The following is a 25,000-nucleotide window of genomic DNA, read 5'->3' as shown; positions in this document are numbered from 1 at the left end:
CAAAGTCTTTGAATTTATAGCCTACAGACAGGTATTTAGTGAGAAGTGTGTAAAAAGAAGGAAGTGATGTAGAGAGAGGAACATAACGAGAGGGGAAGAAAAGTGAGAAAGGGAGGGAAGAAAGAGAGCGGGCTCGGAACACACCCACTTGTCTGCATGTGTCATCTGATCTGCTTTCAGACTCAGTGGACCGGGCTGAAAGAAAGCATTCAGGTTAAAAGAGATTGTTAAAAAGTGTGCTTTGGATCTAAAGCTAGAACAAAAGTGCAGGAATGGCTTTAAATCAAGGTAACAGAACATACTCTTCTGACAGTGTGGGCAGTGACTTGGTCTTCACAGAAGAAAATCATTACCAGGGGATGCTCAGGGCCATGGATGAAAGGAAAGGTACAGCTGAACTTCTTAATACTTCTGTACTTATATACTAATACATTTTATTCAAACTACTTGTAGTATAGAATAGGATGCTTTTACCTCTTTTTTGTTTTATGTACATCTCAGCTTTCTACAATGTTTGATCAGTTTATTGTTCGATATTCATTTAAAATGTGCTAATACTGTAGCATTTTGGCCCCTAACACTATGTATTTTTTATTTATATCTGTTTGACAAATGTAACATCTGAACAAAGAGCCTATGTTCTATCATACTGCATTACAATTGGACTGTCAGTGGAAAATTTTAATATACTTGAAATCCTACCAACTAATGATGAAAGAATACTGTAAGATGTCAAATGGAAGTTGCATTTGGAAATTAAGTTTTTAGTGATCCAAATGAGGGGATTCTGTTTTGTGGTCCTGCTTGGATATAACTTAACTTATTATCTGAACTATAACTTATTATTTATTCTGAACTATAATTTATGTTGACATCTCAAGAATTGCTTGCAGCCGGGGGGGCCTGGGTAGCTCAGCGAGTAAAGACACTGACTACCACCCCTGGAGTTGTGAGGTCTCCCAAGCAACCAAATTGGCCCAATTGCTAGGGAGGGTAGAGTCACATGGGGTAACCTCCTTGTGGTTGCTATAATGTGGTTTGTTCTCGGTGGGGTGTGTGACGAGTTGTGCATGGATGCCACGGAGAATAGCGTGAAGCCTCCACATGCACTATGTCTCCGCGGTAACACCCTCAAAAAGCCACGTAATAATATGCACGGATTGACAGTCTCAGATGTGGAGGCAACTGAGATTCGTCCTCCACGCCAACTACGCCACCACAAGGACTTAGAGCGCATTGTGAATTGGGCTTTCCAATTTGGGGTGAAAAGGGGAGGAGAAAAAAAAAAAGAATTGCTTGCAGCCCATATTACTCCATATAGTAAAACTCCATTCCCTCTAGATATGCTTTCAACTTCATGAGTGCAAAATCTAAGCTGCAGTGCCTCTTAAAACATATACCTTTCCTTCTGATCTTATGTTTTTCATTATCGTAGTTTCTATGGCATGGCACATTTACTAAGCTTTAATGACACTGTCACCTCAAGATTTACTGATAGGATCAATGGCTTAACTTTTCCATTATAAGGCTCTAAAATGGTGTTGATTTTTAAATGCCTGTTCTGACCTTTGACCCATTCCACCTTTAATTTTGTCACACATGAACTAGGAAGAGCACAGAATGTGCTGTTCTCAGGTCAGATCACAGACTTTGTCTGTAAACAATCCTGACTAAGAACAGCACAGATGTCCATGATTGCGCTACAACACACCACCTGTGTCTTGCCGTTTCATGTCTCCACATGTTAACAAATTGATAACATTAATTCCCTACACATTTTAAGTTGTATAATATCCTGTAATACTGATGGTTTATGTAAGATATAAAATTACTCAGTGGTTGACAAGTCAAATATTTATTGTTTAGTATTGGACTGATCTATGTCTTTAAAAGGAATTGGTTTTAATGGTAGCACAATCATTTGCTGAAACAGGAAGTGGTATAGAAATGCCAACCGGCGTAGTCACCATGGCAACAGAAAAACAACATGCATCCAGTGCAATGCAGTTGTTTTGTTACAGTTTAGCCTATCTGCATTATTTTATCTCATGTTTTGATGACTTTGTTGTGAAAGCTGGAAAACCCTAGAGACCTTATCACAAGCTTAACTGTGGAGAATGAGGAGATTTCACAAATACTGTTCATTTTCTGTCGTTCTTGTTGTTGTTATCTTCCAGAAATATCATCTTCAGTGCTTTATCTTGTGACTGAGAGCAGATGTGCTTCCTCTGTTCTTTTCTAAATATCAGATTTGCATTTGCGCTCATCCTTAAACTACAGATCCACGTGAATTCTCCTGAATCCTTGTATTTCTTTCATAAGAGCAAATGTTGAGTTCAGTCTCATCAAAAGTTTGTTCTGATGTCTAAAAATGGGGAAGTGCCATTTTTCAGAATTGGAGTCACTTTCTTATATTAGTCATGAATCATTGCAAACAATTATTGTGAAATAAAAGATTCAGGTGGTGGTTTTAAACACTTAAAATAATGAATTTACCATTGATTTCTTTCAGAATAAAAATGCATATAATAATATGATATGCTAAAAATATGATGATCTTGATGACGGTAATTCAGGATGAAGGTAAAAGTGAAACAAATGAAATTAGTGAACACATTCATTAACAAAAAGCAGTAAGATTGGATCTAAAGAAGGTTCATCCTCTCAGTTCACTTTCACCAATGGAATATTTTCTTTGTGTTTAGCTGATCTCAACCACTTATTTACTTTCTAACATGCTGAGGTGTCTTTCAGATTTACTCAGCACGTTCAGCTTTTTGGTAGTAAGATTTTAGAAAGTCTTTGACTTGGCATTCTGCAATGAGAGATCATAAATGAGGTGCATGTCAGAAATTCATATTGAAATGCATAAAATTAAGCCTTTGCTTCTCTAAAATAATCTCCACGCAAAACCGCAGAAGGTAATAAGCGTGCATTATTACCAAAGAAAAGAGAACCATTCTATGTCCATGTGTCAAAATAAGTGCAAAATGTTTTTCAGTTCTTCTGTTATTTGATCTGTGTGACTGACAATTAGTTTTACTTGTCTTTCTGTGTTTTACAGATGAACGGGATAGAGTACAGAAAAAGACCTTCACAAAATGGGTGAACAAGCATCTGCTAAAGGTATTGCACTCCATCCATAGTGACAGAAAATAATTTAACGCACAAGTATACAACGTATACAATTACTCTAATTACCTTTAGCAATCACATATTCACAGTACTGACCACATGAGTTATGCACATTAGATTTATGTGACTGACTCTATAGACCAAAAAAAAAAAACCGACATCCTTGACATGTCATAAACACATCTGTCACACATTAATTGTGTAACTTAATAAACCCATGCATTTGAAGTTTAGGGACATTTGCCAATATTTTCCTTAACTGATTAAAATGTATTAGCTTATAGGAGGCATTTTAAGTCACTAACACATTTTTCTGTTTCTTTTTTGCCTTTCAAAATATTTACCAAAGCATGCTTTAATCAAATAATGACTTGGTTCATAGGAAACAATTGATATGAAAGTGAATTGTAGCAGAGAGCATTTTGGTGCATCCCATACTATATCTTAAATATCTCAGTTTTGCTCTTGACCACTGGTCACAACATAAATTCACTAGCATAATGTATTGATAATGATTGAACATTGAACTGAATAACTCAAGAAATTGTTTAGAAGATAATTGGTACGTTAACTACAAATGACTCTGATGATAGGTGCTTGCTTGGAAACTCTAAGTAAGTCCTAAAACTAACAGAGCATTTTGTTATTTGTCTATTATTGCATGTCTATCATTGCAACTGGTGTGTGTTGAAAGAGACAGAGAGAGAGAACGAGAATGAGAGCGAGTGAGTTGTAAAAATGCGCATCAGTTCTGCAGAATGCATAGCTGCATCAAGTTTCATTTTATTATCTATTCTTTATGTGAAAACATATGACGACTGTGTGTGTAATTGCTACTGCTGTGGAGATCATGATCGTTGAATAATCCTCCTGTACACACCCAGTGCATAAAGGTTCCATTTGTTTATTTATGAGTGTGTGTGTCCTTCATTAAATGAGTGTGGGGATGAGTCATCAACATCTGGTCTAATTTTATATCACCAAAGAAACGGATAGTGTCATTGGTACTGCTTGAATTTCACAGCTGCGCTATAGGCGCCCACAGTCCTGCATTGCTTCCAGAAGCAGTTGCGATTTGAAAATTTAAAAAAAAAAGTTTCATATCCATTTATTTATTTATTTGTCACGTAGACTTGCATTCAGCTAGATAATGAGCAGTCAGACAGTCATTTGCGCAAAATAAACACCACCAGAAATCTGATGCAAACTGAAGGTGCAAATCAGCTGTTCAGCAATTTCTTTCTTCTCACATAATTTCAATGCAAATCAATATTTCATGTCCATTTATTTTATTTATATATTTAGTAGCTGTGTAATAAGTGCAGCTTTGTGTTGGGGTCCTGACAAGGCACTGTAGATACAAAGACTGATGTGAGTTTAATGTTTTTAAGATCTTAAATATTGCCCTGAAACAAGCTCATTAGCTTTTAAAATAATAATACAATACTTGTACTCTTCGAAATTAAGATAAAACTATTTAGACACTGTCTGGTGGACAAATGTCATTGGAACATGTTAATAGTTAATGTGATGAACTACACCTGTGTTATTCTGCTGGGACACCTTTGTGACATTGATACATCCATTAATAATGACCTTGACACCAGTTTGATTAAAGTAATTGTTTAAAAAAATGGCTAAAAAAGTTAAGTAAGTAAAAGGCCCTTTCCCACCTACTGTCCTGTAGTTTTCCTTGTGTTACTTTCTAGATGAGAACTCTTACGAGGAACGGAACTCCAGAGGAGACTTTTCCCCTGTTGCATTCACATTGCCAAAAATTACCACCATAGTGATGTAATCTAGTATCACCAATTTTTCTTCTGACAAGTTTGGAACAATATAAATATATATTCAATATAAACAACAACAACAACAAAATCAACAAAACCGAAATAAGTAACACCGACGGAGGACGCCGGGATCTGAGTGTTACACTTTTGTTAGGGCGGTTTTACATGAGCTTTGGCTGCATCTGAAAACGTAAGCAGATGCCCAATCAGTTAATGGTTTAAACGAAAGGAACTTGGTCTCTGAACAGATTAAAAAGCAACTTATTTTATCCTACCTCAGCCCCCGAAGGTAGCATTTTCCCATTATCGGAAGCAGTCTGTGTCTTCATGTTACAGTTAACTGGGCGCGAGAGCTGTTTATGTGGAGCTTCCTGCTGCTGCAGCCGCAGTGAGAGATGAGACGTGTGGTCAGACTACCAGGCAGCATGTGCTAAATTTAGTGGACAACATGTTGAAAGCACTATAAACCTATTTATCAACACAATATTTTACAATAAAGGCTTTTATGATTCAACAAAAATTACTGTACTGAAATACTCACTCATTGACATAAAAATATGTCTTGATGCAAGTTACCACCAGGGTTGGGAGGGTTACTTTTTTATGTAATCCTTTACATTTTACTGATTACTTAACAATAAATTGAATCATTAATGTTATCCAATTACAGCAATATGAAAGTAATGTTATCAGAATAATTTTTTCTTACATTTGGATTACCACATGGGCACATATGTAAATAAAGTCAAGATAAAATCAATATGATCTCTAAAACTTTCAATTATGCCTTGAATGCAAACAGAACATGTTTGAGTGATATTATGAGTATTGTTGTAGCTGTTATTATATCTAAGGAAAAGAAACATGTACTCCGCACCCTACCAAGAAAACAGAAAATGAGCGTCACCAAACAAAATTTTTCTAAGCATAGCCAAGCGAATCAGAACGGAACAACATACAGAACCTCCTGGCTAATGTAGTACAGTTTGCATTTGCAACCATGCTAACCAGAGGATTTTTATGCCGTACCAGCAATGATGCGCAAATCGTGTCATTATTGACAGCTATTCCTGCTCCCGCCAAATGATGAGGGCCATGGAATTCTTTTTCAGAAATTAAAACTTGTAATCCTGACAGAAATCAAAAATTTTTCAATAATGTAACTAATCTGATTACGATGGTTTTTAATGTAACTGTAATGTACTACAGTTACCTAATATTTCTATCCTTATTACTTAACACCATTACAAGTAATCCGTTACTCCCCAAGCCTGGTTACCACACAGTAACAGGCACGCAATACTTCCCTCATGTAAACTATATTTCATGAAAGTTTAGTGTTGGATAGTTCAGTTACCCACTCTCGATAAACATCTGATTATTTATTTGATGTTGTAACCCAAAAATCACTTTATTTTCTGCATAGTCACACAGTACAAACAGTGCAGCTGAATGAAAACATGGTTTTATTTTATTTCTGTTTAGGGAATTGTAAAATCCTCTGAGTAGCATGCTAGCAGCTAGTTGTTTACAATGGTGGCTGTGGACTTCTCTCCTTTCTCAATGCGTTGCGCGTCACAGGTTTTTGACCAAGCACTGGCTGCAGCACCTCCCACAGTCTCCCACAGTCCCTATATGCCCCCTTAGTATCTACTGCAGAGTGGGAGCTAAAAAGCCCCCAAAAACAGCTCAGAGGAACTATAGTTTGTTAGGTGCAAAGGCAAAGAAAAGTAATAATCCTGGGGGAAAGGGACTAAAGTTAGTGAGAAAGTTCTAGAAACATTTGATGCCACTTGGTTTCTGTAAAGCAGTTCAATGGAAAGGAGGAGGCGAGAACCGGCTTGACGACATAAATAATATTTTAATGATTAACTTAAACAAAAAGACAAACAGACACACATGACGGACATGTTCGTAGACGATCTCTCTCCCCGCACCATCTTCCGCAGTCGGCCTTTATCCCTCTCGGAGGCTTGATTAGCCTGATAAGGGACTGGGTGTGTAGAATCATGACCCGGCTCCGCCCTGCCACATTCCTCCCTCATTCTCGCTGGCTGGGAAGCCCCCGGCATGACGTACAACCCCCTCTTTCCCTGGGGAGGGGCGTGCCTTTCGCCCCGTCTGCCGGCAGGTCATCCCCGTCTACCTGGATGAGGGAGGGGACAACGGGAGGGAAACAGAAATAATAAAAATGTGGGGGGTACTTCCTGTAACAGTGTAGTAACCCCCCAAAAACACTGTAAAATTTAAATGAAAGGGAAAAGGCCAACGTGGAGCGGCAGTGAGAGAGAGAGAGGAGAGAGAGATGAAAAAAAAGAAAAAACCCTTACTCGCCAGTTCTCCGATACGGCGTAGCTTGTTCCTCGGCCACTCCTCCACCCTCCAACGGACGACAGCCGCGCCTCCCCGGGCGGATCGGAGGCAGTCCTCCAGCCCCTGGCAGACGGAACACCCGCCGCGTTCTCGTGGAATGGAAGGGGTCTCCCCCGCCCCTGGCAGCGGTTCTTCAGCTCCAGGCGGTCGGCAGCGAGCCCCTCCCCGCTTGCGGTCAGCGGTCTCAGACCCCACCGCGTTTCAGCGGCAGGTAGGGGACTCCTCCGCCCCTGGCGGCCCTGACCATTCCAGGCAGTCGGTTAGGAGCCCCTTCTTCCCTCGCGGTCGGCGGCCGTTTTTCCGCTTCCAGGCGGCTGGGCTCCTCGTCTCCCCGGCAGATGGCCACGGCTGCTCCATTGGGGTGGACGGTAGTGGCGAGAACTCTACTACGGCGTGTCCCTCCTCCTTCCCGGATTTCGGCACCAGTGTAATGCAGTTCAATGGAAAGGAGGAGGCGAGAACAGGCTTGACAATATAAATAATAGTTTTAATGATGAACTTAAACAAAAGACAAACACACACATGATGGACATGTCCGTAAACGATCTCTCTCTCCCGCACCATCTTCCGCAGTCGGCCTTTATCCCTCTCGGAGGCTTGATTAGCCTGATTATGGACCGTGTGTGTAGAATCACGACCCGGCCCCACCCTCGGCCCTACCATAGTTTCATATTTTGTATCTAATGCAATGACATCATGCATTTTAAGTGTTACTTAAGTTTCCAGAGGGCAGCCTTAGCCTCATTTTCCTTCCTCTGAGGAGGGATTGGGTTTATTCCTTGCAGTTCAGATCCAGTTACTCAGAGGCTTTGCTGTGGGTTGTTAGTCTGCTGTAAGGAAATCCTTCTCATCTGGATGCAGTGGTATGAGATGGAAACCTGGATGCCACCAAAAGTGTTGGCCCACAGAATGACAGATTGTAAAGATTAAAAAAATTATTTATTAAGATTGAGTTTCCAAACTAGTGGTTTCTTCATGATGTGCTAGTGATGTTCTATTTCAGACTTAATATTGGCTTGTGCTGCTTTGAATTACATTAAAAAAATGTGCTCTGTCTTATTTGAAAATACTTGCAGACAGAATAGCCTGAAAAAGGCTCAACATTAAGATCTTCCAATGAAAGGTCCATAAAGACCATTAGGATGGTTTAGAGAAGCAATGTTCGGTTATCAAAATAGGAACCACATAAATAAAGGCATATTTGACAGATCTTTTTTTAATGATTGAAACTTTTGAAATATATACCCACATTATAAACCTGTAAACCACATCAGCCTTTTAAAAGCCAAAGTGTATAACTTTTGCACCACTGTCACCAAACGGAATTGAGAAAATAATGATTGCTTTCAAACGGGTTTTCCTTAACACTCCTTCTGTCTGCAGTGTTTACGTTTCTATAAAAATACAGTTTGACACTAATGTAAAAGGCTTCATTTGTTCATCAAAGTAAAAGAAACAAAACATAAAACAGTAATCAAATATTTACTCTAATTGGGGGTAAAAATATAGATTTTCCAATGCATCGCAATCTTCATTTGAACGATCTCAATATTGATTCTTAAATCTCTAGATCAAACTTTTAATCTATGCACAACCCTCCACTACAATGAAAAGATGTGCAACCCTAAAATGTATATATTTGGCAACTGACTGGTAAAGGTTTACATTTTACTCACCAATAATTGAGTAGTATAGTAGTGGACTATTCAGAAGCAAGATCCTTTCACTGCGTGTTGAGAGTAAAAGTTGTTCGGTCTAATGCGAGTCCAAAGACGAGATCCACACAACTCATTTGTCATTGAATAATGTTTCCTTTAATACCCTTTCTATCCTCTATATTCAGCTGATCAAAAACAACAAGTCCTCTATTGTTAATATGCCCTCATTTATATGCTCTATACAGAAATGCAGTTTTTGTTAAAGAGGCCGTACCAGTTGTTCAACAAATCAATATAAATTCTTGAAAATAGTACAAATTATGCAAATAAACATGGAACAAAAAATAATATATGAAATATAATATATTTTTTTATTGATTGAATTCATGGATGCAGCTCTTGCCTGAAAGCTAAGCTAAAGCTAAGCAGGGTTGAGCCTGGCCAGTACCGGGATGGGAGACCTCCTGGGGAAAACTAAGGTTTCTGCTGGAAGAGGGGTTATATGAGACGTTAAACTGCGGTGCTTTCTCTCTGTGGTCATTAGAAAACTCAAGGCATTTCTGGTAAAGAGTAGGGGTTTACCCTGGTGTCCTGGCCAAATTCCCCCATTGGCCCTTACCTATCATATCCTCCTAATAATCCCCATTCCTGAATTGGCTACATCACTTTCCTCTCCTCTCCATCAATAGCTGGTGTGTGGTGAGCGTACTGGCGCACCATAGCTGCCATTGTATCATCCTGTGGATGCTGCACACTAGTGTTGTTTGAGGAGATTCTCCCTATACTCTGTAAAGCGCTTTGAGTGCCTAGAAAAGCTATTAATGAAATTCTTAATTAAATTATTATTTGTTCTTTTAAAAAATATATAAAATGTGACCAAAATGATGAAAAGCAAATAAAATATAATTAGTCAAATTTATAATTTCGTAATGTACCTAGTCAGATGGTTCCCTGTATACAGGGCTGGACTGGGAAGAGAAATCGGAAAAAATCCAAAAGTTGAGCGGGAGGGGGTTTGCGGTCCTTTTCTGCATTGCTTTGTGGTCAGTTCTGCATAACGCAGCTCATTTTACCTTATCGTGACCCATTCAGACAATTTTGCGGCCGACCCACTGGCCCGCTCGGTTCTCCCGATGGTCAGTCTGTCCCTGGACGGCCCCAAAGTGCGGCGGCCCACCGAGAAAATGCCAGATTACCAGTCCATCCCTGCCTGTAAAATTAACAGCATTAGCTGAGAGAATTTCTTTCAATGGTAAGCAAAGGGGACGTTATAACTGAAATATACCCATATGAATCGTTATTGAATTGAAATCGGAATTGAATCAAATTGAGAGCTTGTGAAAAGGAATCGAATCAAATCTGCAAATCTATTTCAATAAGCCCTAATTTACACCAACATCTCTATTTGCTTCAGTCTGTACTGTCATCAGTGTTATTTCACCGTTCTCTCTCACTCTCTGTTTTCCTTAATGTCTTTTCTAGCATACTGCACACTTCTCATTGTATTTCCCATCTGTTCCAATTCTTTCTCTTTTTTATCTCTTCATTTCTCATCCTTTCCTCCATCCTTCTCTGTCAGCACTGGAAGGCAGAGGTAGGTTGTGTCTGTGATCACACATTTGCAGATTGACTAGTTTTATTACGTGAATGGGTTTCACGTGTACCCTTGCTTCCTAGAACTAACATGTACCCTCTCCTCAGAGTGCTGAGTGAACTTCTGTCTTTTCTTGCATGAAATGCAATTTCTCATATGCTTTCTACCTATGCTGCCACACTGTACTTGTTTCCCTCTTGTCTCCTTTAATGCTCACTGTATGCTCACTGCTTCTACTGCTTCTGTAGCGCTCACTGCTCCATACAGAATGAGTGTGAAGGAATTTTACACGTTATTTTCGGTATCACTTTACAATAAGGTTCCATTGGTTAACATTAGTTTATACATAGGGTATCATGAACAAACAATTAACAATATTTTGTTTACAGCATTTATTAATCTTTGTTATTAATAAATGTACAATTGTTCAGTATTAGTTCATGTTAGATCATAGTGCATTAACTAATGTTACACAAATTTTGATTTAAAAATGTATTAGTATATGTTGAAATTGACATAACTTTTACAACATTTATTAATTTTAATTACTGATCATTGTAAGTTCATGTTAACTAATGTTGACAAATGGAACCTTATTGTAAAGTATTACCTAATTTGATTTATGTTACAGTTAATACAGTATCATGTACAGTAATTCAATCTTGCTGGCTGTTAAATGCACAACAGTATCCTCAAATTATTGAAATCCTTGATTTAAGAAACACTACACTGTAAAACAAATTCTGTCGTTTTTACAAAAACAAGTAAAACTGCCAGAATAATTCTGTAAAAAATACAGTAAAAATGTAAACCACTTTACAGAACAACCTGAACATTTTACATTTGAAAATGCTTGTAATTTACACACTGGCACTGTAAAAAAAAAAAAAAAAATATATATATATATATATATATATATATATATATATATATATATATATATATATATATATATATATATATATATATATATATATATTTATTTATTTATTTATTTTAAAATATATATATATATATATTTTTTTTAAAGCATTGTTACATTTACAGTAAAAAAAAAAAAATCATAAACTTGATATTAGCCTTCTGAAACTGTAAAGATCTGTTTTTTACTTCACAAGGTATTTGTTAATCATCATAGTAATACAGAAGGGCACATGATGACATGAAGTTCATCAATAGTGGCTGTTCCAAGAGGAATGACCAATAAACATGTAGAGAGACAGCTCTCAGTGTCACTCACACAAACACTTAACAACATCAGGGTAGCACATGTGAAATTGATATAATGCAGTAAACATTAACTAAATTACATCAAATATAAAACAGAACAACCCAGTGTACGTAACTGCTATTAAAAATAAGATGAAATATAACTATTCACATAAAATATAATGAAATGTAATGTGTCACAAATGGAATTCTGGGAATGCCCGATTACGTTTTTTACTGTAATTTTAACAATAATTTACTGTAAAAAGTACATGTACTATCTTGTTAAACATAATGTAAAATTTTACCATGAATTATACTGGAGAATCTTACTTTTTACATCTAAAAAATTTTATTTTTACAGCTTTTTTTGTAAAAAACAACTTTATTGTCTTTTAAAATATATTAAAACATTTTATTGTATATTTTACTGTTAATATTTGTTAATCAATTAACATTTTATTTCTGTAGCAGTTTTACAGTATTTTACTGTTACAATTACAGACATTTTTTACAGTGTAGGTAGCCTTTCTATTGATTTAAAGGTGCAATGTGATGTTTATGCACCCACTGTAATATTGTGTCTCTATGAATTTTCACAACAGCAGGAGGCTTTTAGTATTTTGCAGATATGACTTACTATGGATAAGTCTTTAATTTGCATTGTTCTTTGTTCTTCAGAGGCGACTCTCACTTAAATTTGAATACGTAAATTAGCTTTGCTACTTGATTATTAACAAAGCAGCAATTATTGATCCATGTACAAATGGCCAGCCCTCTTATACATGTGTTCCTCCGAAGTTTGCTGGGCTCTCCCTGATTTTCATAAAATGTGTAACTATTACATATTTATTTGTGTAAAGGTTATGAATGACAAGGCTAGCCAGAGTAAGCTGCAGTGTACTTTAAGGAATGTTTCTATAAATGCTATTAACTGAACTATCATATTGAGAGCTCTGAGCGTGGACATTTCTGCATGAGAAAGGTCTGTCCATATGACCTTCACTCATACTTTCCTTAATAGTTGTGGCTTCTACAGTATGTTCCGTTTATAGTCTTAGTGCTTATAAGTTAGGGCCTTTTTGCTACACTTTGTGCATGAAAAAGAAGAAAAGAGGGTGGATTGAAGACATAAAATTCATGTTCATCATTAATATTCTGATTTATTTTTCAGGCCCAGCGACACATCACAGACCTGTATGAAGATCTCAGAGATGGACACAACCTCATCTCACTGCTGGAGGTGTTGTCTGGAGAGACACTGGTAAGTGTGTCAGTGCTGATCTGGGGTCAGATGTTCAATCCACAATTCCTGTTTAAACTCATTACCAAACCTTACCAACATCAAACTGATATTCTGCTTCTGCAAGGCTGTTTCTCAACCTGGGTCTGCTTCCTTAACATAAACCCCCTTCTTTTATTGAATCCTCTTGCTTCTTTGACCTTGTTATTTCATGTGTTTATTTGTAGTTACCCTTTTAATCTACATTTGATTGGATATTTTTAGAATTTTCACAGATTTGTTTTGCATGCATTTAAGTTTATGTTGACGGTTGACATTCAGATCTGTATGACCAGTTGCTTAAACCACACATGGGTGCTTTTTTAACTATGGACACTTATGACACTGTGAGCTAGAAATAAACACTCTTAAAACACAATTTTCACTCTCAATGATTATATATGCCTTAATGGAGAATTGTTTCATTATTTTCTGAAACGACAATACAATTTCCAGCACAGTTACATTTCCACCACATCTCAAATTATGTATTGTTTTTAATAGCATTATGTGGTGGAAATGATATTTTACACCTTTTTGGAGGGGAAAAGTGGACCTTACGAAGGCTAATTTTATAGCTAGCATTTTATGTATTCTAAATTCAATCAATTACAGTAACTAATATTTTCAAATGCGTCTCATAATTTATCTCAAGCATTGAAACCTTTGTCTGCTTAGTTACCAAGTAAACTTACTTGTGGTAAAATTTAAAGTGGTGAAATTATTGGTAGTGGTGGAAATGACAGCACAACTGAGGAACATCGTCATAATTTGGGTAAAAATGGATAAAAAATGTTTTCACTCAATAAATATTGATACTACTTATGTTTATTTTGCTCTTTGTTAAGATTGTCATAGTTTAAAATATAATAATTAATAGTTTCATGACTGATTTAGATTTTTTAAGATTGATAGTCTGGGTCTGGGACAGGAAAACAATCATATTTACACATAAAAGGCATTTGAAAGTATTGAAATAAACAAGGAAATGATAGCAAGACAAAAAGATCAAAAAGTAAGCTATCAAAAAGTTTTTTTTTTCCCTTCTTCATCTTACATTCATCCACTGGGACATAAAAGTGGCCAAAGTTGAAGAAACACCCACATACAGTAAGGTATCAGTAGGAACGAATGTCTTCCCAAATCTTCCCATCCTGATCACTTCTATTGTGACTGTTTCTCTTTTGCATTTCGGCTCACACATTTAAGACATTAGCAATCTTACATTTTCTGCCTCAGTTTCAACTCTGCACTGGTTTGACACCCCTATCAACTTCCTGTTTGCTCATCTCTGCCCTGACCTTGACCCCTTTGCCTTTGCCTCCTCTCTTGTGATGCTCTTGCTGTGGTAGCCGAGGGAGCGTGACGTTGTCAGGATTTCGCGGTTGGTGAGTTGGGTCTGAAAATTTTCTCGCCTCCCTGGGGCGGGGGTGTGTGGCATGTGTCAATACCAGGGGACCTGTATTGTGCATGATGTCACTTCCTTTGCCATGCTGCTTGATTATGGTGCTGTCCTCCCCCCATGTTAGAGAAAGTCTCAAAATGTAGAGTTCACTCAAAAATTTTAATTCTACCATTTACTCACCCTTGTATCATTCCAAACCTTGACTTTCTTCCATGGAAAACAAAAGAAGTGGCCACGGGCTGCTGTCAAAGCCCAATGAGGACAAAAAAGCATGATGAATTCATTATAAAAATGGTCCATATGAAAAAAAGCCAATAGGGAGAGCAATAAGAGGAGGACAGGTGAAAGCGTGTGAGAAAACCATTACCGTAATCAATGTCTCCCCAGGAGCGATCCGCATTCCCATGGAGATGCAGATTACGCAGAATTTATGTGGTTTTTGTTAGTTTAGAATTCATGATCCATTTTATGCATTGTTTTATGTTTTCTCATGTTTGCGGACATGGTGCTTTTTGCCCATCTCCATTGAAAGCCCAAGTGACATCATGCACTGCAAGCCAGTATGAGCCTGGCTTATAGGAGAGCTTTAGCTTTTGATTGGCTATATATTGTAATGACTGACAAACGTCATTGCATGTTCATATTGCGTTCTGGTGCATTTTGTTCACACTTTGTATTGGGTGATGTTTCATTCAGATAATAGATGACAAATAAATATAAAGATGGAAAATCTCTGGTTCTTGCCTTAAGAAAAATAAAAGATAGTCTAGATTATAAAGGTTAAAATCTATTATGATGCAGTCCTATTTAAGTCTATTGCTCGTAGATTAGGTTGTGAATCCGGTCAATGTTTTTAAAGTTAATGCAGTGAAATTATGCTTGCTGCATGCTGTAATTTCTTTTGCTAATTTCTTACATTTTAAAAGTAATAGTATATAGTGGAATAGTATTTTTTTTGAAAGCTCCTTTATTCTACTGTACATACTGTATGGTGCTGAGCACACATTCATGAGCACAGTCATGTTGAGATCATATGGTCAGCCGAATATTACTTGCTTTTTCTCGATAATCCTTTGTAATAGGATGCTTTCACTGGCGAAATAAATTAATCACTGCTGACAGTGACTGAGAACTTCTGATGATTGCTAGGTGTCCTCACAACATAAACACAAATGTTACTGAGTGCACTTTTAGTGTAATTAACACAAGAGGCTTCTCCTCATGATCACATCTGCAGTATTTCTTTGAGAACTCATCTTCCTTACTGATGATTTCTCTACTTTTTTTTTCAGCCCAGAGAGAAGGGCCGCATGCGCTTTCACAAACTACAGAATGTACAGATCGCACTGGACTTCCTCAAACACAGACAGGTACAGTGGACCAAACACCTGATAATCCAATTTTATACATATTCTCAACCTCGGTTTCTACCATTGGCATTGTTGTTTCTCGCTTCATTTCTTGCCTCAAACACACCTCAATGTTGCAACAGGTGAAACTGGTGAACATCAGAAATGACGACATTGCGGATGGAAACCCCAAGCTGACCTTAGGGCTGATATGGACAGTCATCCTTCACTTCCAGGTCTGGTGTTACAGAATACTTAAATAGTTTTATTTATATATTTTTATAAATTTATTTCGCTATTTTTATTACATAATGAAGCGTTCTAAGTTAAAGCGAGGGTATGCAAAGAAAAATGTGGTGCTATATGTTTCGGACTTGCTTATAGCAAAAGGTCCCATGTTATGCACCAAATCTTAATTTTGTTCTGGTTATTATTGGGATTATGTTTGAACAATAAACTGCATCTGGAATTTTTTTCATTTTGGACTCGTGTAGCCACAATATCTGTACCTGTCATAGTAAGGAAAGTCTAAGAATTTATTTGACTGATTAATTAGTTATTGGCATTTTCCACCACCATAGTTGTTGGTATCGGCAGAGTCCACTACTGTTTGTCCTCTAGTACATAGTGACTCACTTTAGTGCTTAGTGAAGCACCCAAAATGTCATAAAAGTAGTTCAAGTGCATTATACAGTATACCAAGTGTTTTGAAGCCATACGATCAGTTTGCATGATGAACAGACTGAAATTCTATTCACTCTCAAATTAAATTATTGATAAAGTTCGTAATCAGCCCTGAAATCAAATATGGTGATTATATACAATAAAACCTCATTTTTTTCTTGCATGTCTCCTGACCAAATGTCACTAATTCAATGTATTACAGTAATATTTTTTTAAGCTGTTGATATTTCAACTAACTTCACATGACAGTGAATCAGAGAGAAAAGTTAGAATCAGACATTTAGCCAGTCATCCATCTTCCATTCTTAATCGGCAAGTGTGACAGACCTCCGACAGAAGTGGATGACATTTCAACAAAAACATTTTGGTCATCCCCTACCTACAGTAAATAGAGTTGTTTCAAGCTAGCTAGCGAGACACTGCCTTTACACACTCTCTTTGATTTTGCTTCACTTGTTTGACAGATGTTTACACACCTTTTCATGGTACAGTCTCCCAGTTTGCTTCTGTAACAACACAGGCACGTGTGCTGACTTGTGGCTTGGGATACTGTATCATTTGGCATCATTATTATGGAGATCATGTTTAATTTATGTACATATAAAAATTATTTAGCAGTTTGTACAAAAGACAATGACTTTAAGTCTCAAGAGGTGGATCAGCCCACCCACAAAACACCCACAGAACAGATAAGTGTTTATTGCTTTATTTTCATACGTGGCCTCAGGTTAAATTCTGCGCAAACTTGACTTCCATTCATACAAAAAATGTTAGACAAAACAATGAAGAGAACCAACAGGAACTTTCTTTTGTCCCTGGTACAGATGGTTGGTTCTCTGTGCCAAGACAATATTATCTTTGGGTTGCCAGCCAAATGTTTTGTTTTAATATGGAGAAACTGGAAACAGTTACTCAAATTTTTTGCATGAATTTGGTTTCTTACCAAAAAAACAAAAAACTAAACGGAAGCAGCCTCCTTTGATGTCACATTGGGCCTGTGGGGAGTTATAAGCTGGGAATGTGTCCATTTCAGTTGGTGACTCAAATCTTCCCTTAAGGAAGTCACTGGCATGGCAGTTTGTTGACTCATAAGACCAACCCTTCTTTTTTTGTTGTGCAAATATGGGGTTGGAAATCGAGAACTGATCCTTATTCAGAACTAGTTCCATTTCCATTTTTTCCATTGAAGTGTGTAATGTCTGCTCCACTAGCGCCACCAAACGGAATTACAAAAATAAACAATGGTTTTTAAAAAAGCTTCCTAAATATGCCCCCCCCCATCTGCTGTTGATCGAACGAGTTGCTTAAAACAAAATGTTATAGTGCCACAGATACATGACTCTGAATAAAAAGCTGGGATGGTAAATGGTCTGCACTTATATAGTGCTTTTTTATTAACCTTAGAGGTTACCAAAGCACTTTACACTGTGTCCCAATCACCATCCATACTCACATTCACACACCTTGCAAGGTGCTAGCCTGCCATTGGGAGCAACTTAGGGTTCAGTGTCTTGCCCAAGGACACTTCGGCATGTGGAGCCGTGTGGGCCAGGATTCGAACCACCAACCCTGCGATTAGTAGCCGACCTGCTCTACCATCTGAGCCACAGCCGCCCCAACTGGGGATAAGAAATAGTATTTAACCACAGAAAAAGTTAAACAGTTCAGCTTTAAATACCAGAACCAAATGATTTTCATGATGTTTAGTTCCATTAACGGTTCTGGAATGTCTGCATTCTTCCACCGATTCTGACTGAACACGTAATATAATTTGCAATATATACATCAGAGCCATCTTAAACTTTGCCCTTGTCATGATGATCAGCATCTTTTATTCTGTTCCGTGCACAAGAATCAGCCTGCAACATTTTTCCTTCTCAAATTTCCAAAAAGAATCATAAATTGAATCATTCAGAAACTGTAATCATTAAGTGGAATCGGTATCTGAACTAGAACCACTTTTTACGATTCCTTTCCAAATTAAAATGTCTCAATCTTTCTATTTTCATTTTTAAGAGTAATTATTTTCAAGGGAGTTGCTTCAGCAGTCTTTATGTGATTTCACAGAAGCATTTCTAATGTAGGAAACATCTGTATCAAGCCAGAAACCACAAAAGAAACTAGACCAAAAAGACCAAGTGCCGCATACCATATGCCACTATTCTGTGTAAAATACTGTCATAACAACACAACATAGGTTTTCTATTTGAAATAAACGAAAGTTGTGCAATTGTGTATTGTGTAAATAGTTTCACATAGCAAAGATTTTGCATTAAAAATAAATTATTCTCTTGGTGCTCGTAAAACTAGACTGAGACTGAGAGGGTGGAGGATGTGTTTCCATGATGTGTGATTTACTGTGTACATCCTCAGTATAAGGATTCAGTGTTTTAGATTGACCAGACTTCCCTACAAAACAGCACTCTTATAATTGGAGGAAACTCGAGTTTAGCTGTTGGGTTGTTATTACCCACAGGGGATTTCTGACAATGAGTCACCAGAGGAACATACACATGCAAAATCGCACACTAAAAATTGAACAAACCTCTTATTATAAATGAATCTTATGATCTGTCAACCACAATGTTTGTCCATAGTATCATAGCAACACCAGTGAGGGTATTTGAGTTATACTTTCCTATATATACTAATAATAACTAATAATTGTTTAGGGGAGTTAGGAAATCCACTACATTTTTAGTTTTAAAATGGGTCTAGGAATATATATAAAACAAAAATTCATAAGAAATACCATAGTTGGTTTATATAAACCAAAGTTTCATTGATTTATCCGTGGTAAATATGAACCATCCGTGGTTTTACATTTTGTTACTATGGTCGTACTACAAGTACTTCAGTTAAACCATTGAAGAACTATGATACATTTTGATAAAGGCTAGCTCAAACCCTTATTCTGCAGTTCCTTCCTGACCATTGCTTTGCCTTTCTTTGCCATATCAGATCTCTGACATCCAGGTGAATGGTCAGTCAGATGATATGACCGCCAAGGAGAAGCTGCTCTTGTGGTCTCAACGCATGGTAGAGGGCTACCAGGGCCTGCGCTGCGATAACTTCACCACCAGCTGGAGAGATGGCAAGCTCTTCAACGCCATCATCCATAAACAAAGGTAAAAGGAGGTCAGAACCTTGGCCTAGTGGTCAACATCACACACACTGAGCCATGTTACACATGAGGGAAATGGATTGAAATCCAGCTTGCATCGCGTCCCAATCCCATTCCCCCATCTTCTCCTCATAATTTCCTGTCAGTTCTATACTTTGTATCAATAAAAGTGCAAAAAGCCCCCAAAATCTTGTAAAATAAAGACTGAAATGAAAACAGCTCCTGAGAAATTAGATATAAATGGCATGAATGCTTGTATCTAGGGGTTGTAGCAGACAAGTCCATTTTGAAGTTCATGTCCCAAATTGCTTGCTCTACTCAGTCACTATTTCAACCACAGACTCCTTCTACTCCTTGTCATGTCTAATTTATGTGCCAATTTCTGACTTTAACTAAGATGTTTTAGACAAGAAACAAGACCAGTCATGCCATTTCTTCAGGTTGTCAGACCTGCTAGTGCCTCCTTGTGCATACTTTGTAGTCACACATTGGACTAAAACAAGAAACATGATATGTCATGCTATGACTTTAGAATCACTGACCCGTTAATGCCTTCTTATGTATACCAATCAGTTACACAAACATTTGCTTTTGTTTAATATTACTTGGATTTTAATTGGAAGTATCCTAGAACTGGCACTTCAGAAAAGAAATGGGAATCCAAAAAATGAGGGCATAGCATGTTTGATTTGAAAGGAACCCCAAAAACTCTAAGATTTGAGGAAATAAGGAGCAGTTCACCTTCGCTATCTCTCGCAACTTAAACAACAACTCAGTTTACAGATTAGCTTGTTATTTTGATGTACTGTAAAGACAAACACCATTGGAGGTTCGCTGAAGCTCTTGAAACTTGATGATTGACACAAGATTGAGGACGTTTTCTCTGAGGATTAAGACTGCTACCCGTTGGTTTGGAACGTGATTCTTATCGCAAAATAAACATTCTAATGTAGAATTCTGTAGATGTTACTAAAAATGGGAAATCACATTCACGATAAAGGAACAGATTGATAAGTCTGTTCCACCAGACATTCATCACAATGTTTAGTCTGAAGAAGAAGTTCCGCTCCAAGAGGATACGTAGCAGCTCGTCCAGTCATGGGTCATTCAGTGACCTAGCGGACCGGGTGGTCATGCTGTGCGAGGATGTTCCTTCAGAGACTTCTTTTGATTCAGGCCAGGGGTCCATCAGCCCTGGAGGTCGCTCGAGCGGTGGATCCCAGAGTGGAGACCTTGAACAGGGCATGGAGCAAAGACCTCCAACCCTTTGCGCAGACAGGTTCTCTTACCGAAAGGTGTACGTCTCAGATATGGAGCCTCCCTGGGGGCAGCCATATTACCTGCTCACCCAGAGAGCCAATCAATTGTATGAATGCTTTATGCTGACTTCTGCTTAATAGAAATTATTATAAAACATTATTCAAAGGGATCAAAGAAATTCTGCCATGTCATCCATCATAGCTTTGCAATTTAATTGAAATTTGTCTAAAGTATTTGGACATTTAAACCACACTTAGAAATATGTGAATGTTTGTTTTTGCATGAGATAACAAACTACATAATACAAAAGGTTGAGAGCATGCATTATTATCGGAGGCCAACAAAAATACTTGATTTCCTGCACTTTTGTGTTTGCAGTATGAGGCTCTTCATGCTTATAAGAGGCTATAGGGTCCTATAAGTGCATGTAGTATTTCACTAATAAAGGCTTTTAGCCATGCTTACTTTGGAGTGAGTTTAAGTCACATAAGAAAGATGCTTTTTAAGTTCTGTGAATGGGAATACATGCTCATGTCTTTGCCTGCCTAGTCACTAGCACATATCTCGTGTTTACACTGCCTCCAGGTTTGGCTAGGCAATGTGCAATAAAATATATTACCTATAACAGTGTGCATAACAGCTATGTGTCAAAATTAGATCATAGGAAAATTCCAAAGATTAAAAGTCATACCTGTGGCTTTTTTCTTTGTAAAAATATTTGTCTTGCAGCATTACTTTCAGTAAAACATTTATAAACATAGAAAAAGGCCTACATATGAAAGATGAGTATGTACAGTATGTAATCAATACTTTTTAATATAATTAGAGTCTTTGACAGGTTTTCCAAACACTCCCTATCTGCCACAAAAAGATGGAACCACGGTAAACTCACATCATTGGTTGAGCCAATGTTGATTTATAGGGCTGGTAGCGATGCTTAAAAAAACAAAGCAATGTTTGATTGCGCCACAGAGCCACAGTATTTACACTTCAGGTAAATCAACCAACGAATGGCTTACTTTACATATTAAGCTGCAATAGGAGAAAGTATTTTCATAGTATCATATTTAAGATTTTTATGTTTGTTTTTAGAACATGCACTGACAAGGACCCTTATACAACTGTTTCTAATATCCTATTAAAACAATATGTCCACATTTCTGTCAATGCCCTCCTACAACTACTCCCATGTGTCTCCTCCTATTAAAATGTTTTTTCCTGTCTCTTGCTAGGCCGAATTTAATTGACATTAATAAGGTGTACAGACAGACCAACCTGGAGAATCTGGAGCAGGCCTTCAGCATAGCAGAGAGAGACATGGGTGTCACTCGTCTGCTCGATCCAGAAGGTACTACATGCATTTTGTGACTTGTTATTCCAAAGTCTGAGTTGATTTTGGTTTCATTTGATCTTCTTGAATGTTATAATACATTGGAAATAAAAAAACAAAAGTAAACAATCCAAATTGAAATCAAAGCACACTGAAGCAGCAGACCATCCCTCAAGTTCACAACACCTGGGCTTTATTACATCACCTAACCAGTAGAGGGATCACATATACAAGAAAAACATATAAGAAAAACGCAAACACACAAAATAAGAAAATATATAGAAAAGGCTTCTTCAGATTCTTCATGATTTTCTCTTATCCATTTTAATATAATAAATAGGTTCTAGATCTTTAGGTATCAAATGGATCTTACTGTCAGAAGTTACTCTAACTTGTAAATGATTGTCCATGTGAGTGTAACAGTGTAAATGATCCTGTGCATAACAAGTTAAATTTATTAACAACCAACAGTCTTGCATGCATTCCCAGCTATAATTGTTTCTTTTATTTCTGTTTCTGTTGAGTAATGTATATTCTGATGTATGTGTATTCTATGTTTTTCTGTAGATGTAGACGTGCCACACCCAGATGAGAAGTCCATCATCACGTATGTCTCCTCTATGTATGACGTGATGCCCAGAGTTCCTGATGTTCAGGATGGCGTCAAGGCCAACGTGAGTGTAAAAATGCCAAATAAATAAATTAACTATCTAACTAAATGTATGACTAAATAAATGTCGGTAGGTTGGTAGGTATTAATGTGCGGTAACTCGTCATGGGCTTAACTCGTCAGACTAAACTTTCTCCTATTGACATGTTAATTATTTAATTTGTGTTATCTATAGTTCATTTCTTATTCTATTACATAGTAAAGATACTGTGGGAGTTTTCTTGATGAATAAGGATATTGCATTATATGCAATCAAAGTATGTATATACAGTCTGTGTGATAGAGTACTATTATGTGATTATTTGAACATTATTATATGAATATTATGGGTACAGGAGTTGGAGTTGCGCTGGCAGGAGTATTACGAGCTGGTGACCATGTTATTCCAGTGGATCAGACATCACATCATTGTGTTTGAGGAACGAAAGTTCCCCTCAAGCTATGAGGAGATTGAGGTCAGTCCTTAAATTCATATTTGCATATTTGCATATTTGCATGTGTCCTGTAGAAAAACAATCAAAGTTGACTTCTGATAAGTTGTATGTCCATTTATCTTTTTCTGCTAAAGGTTCTTTGGCGTCAATTTTTAAAGTTCAAGGAGACTGAACTACCTGCCAAGGAGACTGACAAAAATCGCTCCAAGCTCATTTACAAGTCTTTTGAGGTAAATGAAATTCACCACATGTAGTAATAAATGCCTTTTATGCAAGTATACAGTACAAGTCTTTTGTTTTTTTACATAACACTGAATTTCCTATGAACTTGTTTTACAATGATTTCACCTGGGTTTGTTTGGAACCAGGGTGCAGTGCAGGCAGGTCAGATTAAGGTTCCTCCTGGTTACCACCCCTTTGATGTGGAGAAGGAGTGGGGCCGTCTGCATGTGTCCATTCTGGAGCGAGAGAAACTGCTGCGCTCAGAGTTTGAACGGTGAGACCATGCTTCTCTTCATATCTGTGTACTGGCTTCTGAAACATTGATTTGACGTCCAAGATTTTGTCTATATGTTTACTTGTTCAGTGACTAATTTAAATAATTTCAAATAATTTAATGGTGGAAGTTTGCAATAAGAAGGCCACTGGTCAATACAAGTATTGTAAATTGCTCTTTACAATCCCCTTATTTATTTAGATCAGATTTGTGTGCATACAACTTTATGATAAATTATACAACAATAATACATAATTATCAGATATTAAACAATAACCTTCTGCATAATTCATTTTCATAAATATTTTTGGTATTTTAGATATAGTTAGTATTTAATATTTAAAAATGTTTTAATATTTTAATATTTCTTTGTTTTATGTCAGATTCTTTCCTTTGGAATCTGGTTCTCTGTTATAATCTATGCATCAACTTAACATTACTCTCTAACTCTAAGCTTTTAAAATAGTGTTGCCATCCAAACAAATACTTAAGATATATATATATTTATACGTGTCATATGTTTGTAATTAAATGTTATTATACGTGCCTCAAGCAAACAAGGCATCACTTTTAGAAAGACTTGTCACAAGATAGTTGAGCTGCTGATCTGCAGGAACTTTATGAGTCAGTGATCAGTTACGGCATCAATTCTGAATAGGGGATATGATTCTGTGCATCTTCCATTCTGGAAACATTTAAACAGGCTGGGATTTAGCATTATTACGATTATTAGTTATGGCTTTTATGAATGACAGCCATGGATTGGAGTTCCTGCTACGCCAAAGGAGGACGTAAGTGATTTAGCTGACCTCTTGATTGACTATCATGTGTAATGCTTCTGAAAAGTGAATATTGTTTAGTTTAGCCATTGTCCAATCAATGTATTCAGAATGTTACAGGGCCATCATCATTTTTCCATTTAGTGAAGTGTGTCTTTTTTGTTTGCTGATTTCTGTGTTTGTTGTTTGTGCAGGTTGGAGCGTTTGCAGAGAATAGTCAGTAAGGTACAAATGGAGTCAGGTGTGTGTGAGGAGCAGCTCAACCAGGTGGAAACACTGTTACAGACGGTGGGATATATACATGTACCTCAGACAAATTTAGTTGTAAAAATTTAGATCTGAGACACACAGAATACCTCAAAAGAATCCTGTAGCATTCATAAGCAAACAACATTTATAAATATTCGCTTCGGTTTTAGGATGTACGT

General features: G+C 37.2%; 1 protein-coding gene across 1 annotated transcript; it reads left to right on the top strand.

Annotated features, from left to right (window-relative positions):
* Window positions 1–272: 272 nt before the first annotated feature.
* LOC127642514 (plectin-like) lies at window positions 273–24,860 on the top strand (the record flags this gene model as incomplete). The annotated part of the gene is made up of 14 exons (XM_052125145.1): window positions 273–387; window positions 3,065–3,126; window positions 10,536–10,550; window positions 12,934–13,023; window positions 14,394–14,429; window positions 15,739–15,816; window positions 15,939–16,031; window positions 19,441–19,607; window positions 22,096–22,211; window positions 22,761–22,867; window positions 23,199–23,318; window positions 23,432–23,527; window positions 23,666–23,793; window positions 24,767–24,860. Coding segments are annotated over exons 1-14 (1,317 nt in total), but the record flags the coding sequence as incomplete, so codon positions are not given.
* Window positions 24,861–25,000: the final 140 nt, after the last annotated feature.

The sequence above is a fragment of the Xyrauchen texanus genome, unplaced genomic scaffold, assembly GCF_025860055.1.
Source record: "Xyrauchen texanus isolate HMW12.3.18 unplaced genomic scaffold, RBS_HiC_50CHRs HiC_scaffold_668, whole genome shotgun sequence".
Classification (NCBI taxonomy): Eukaryota; Metazoa; Chordata; class Actinopteri; order Cypriniformes; family Catostomidae; genus Xyrauchen; species Xyrauchen texanus.
Note: the sequence above shows the minus strand (reverse complement) of the source record. Positions and strands in the feature narration are given on the sequence as shown.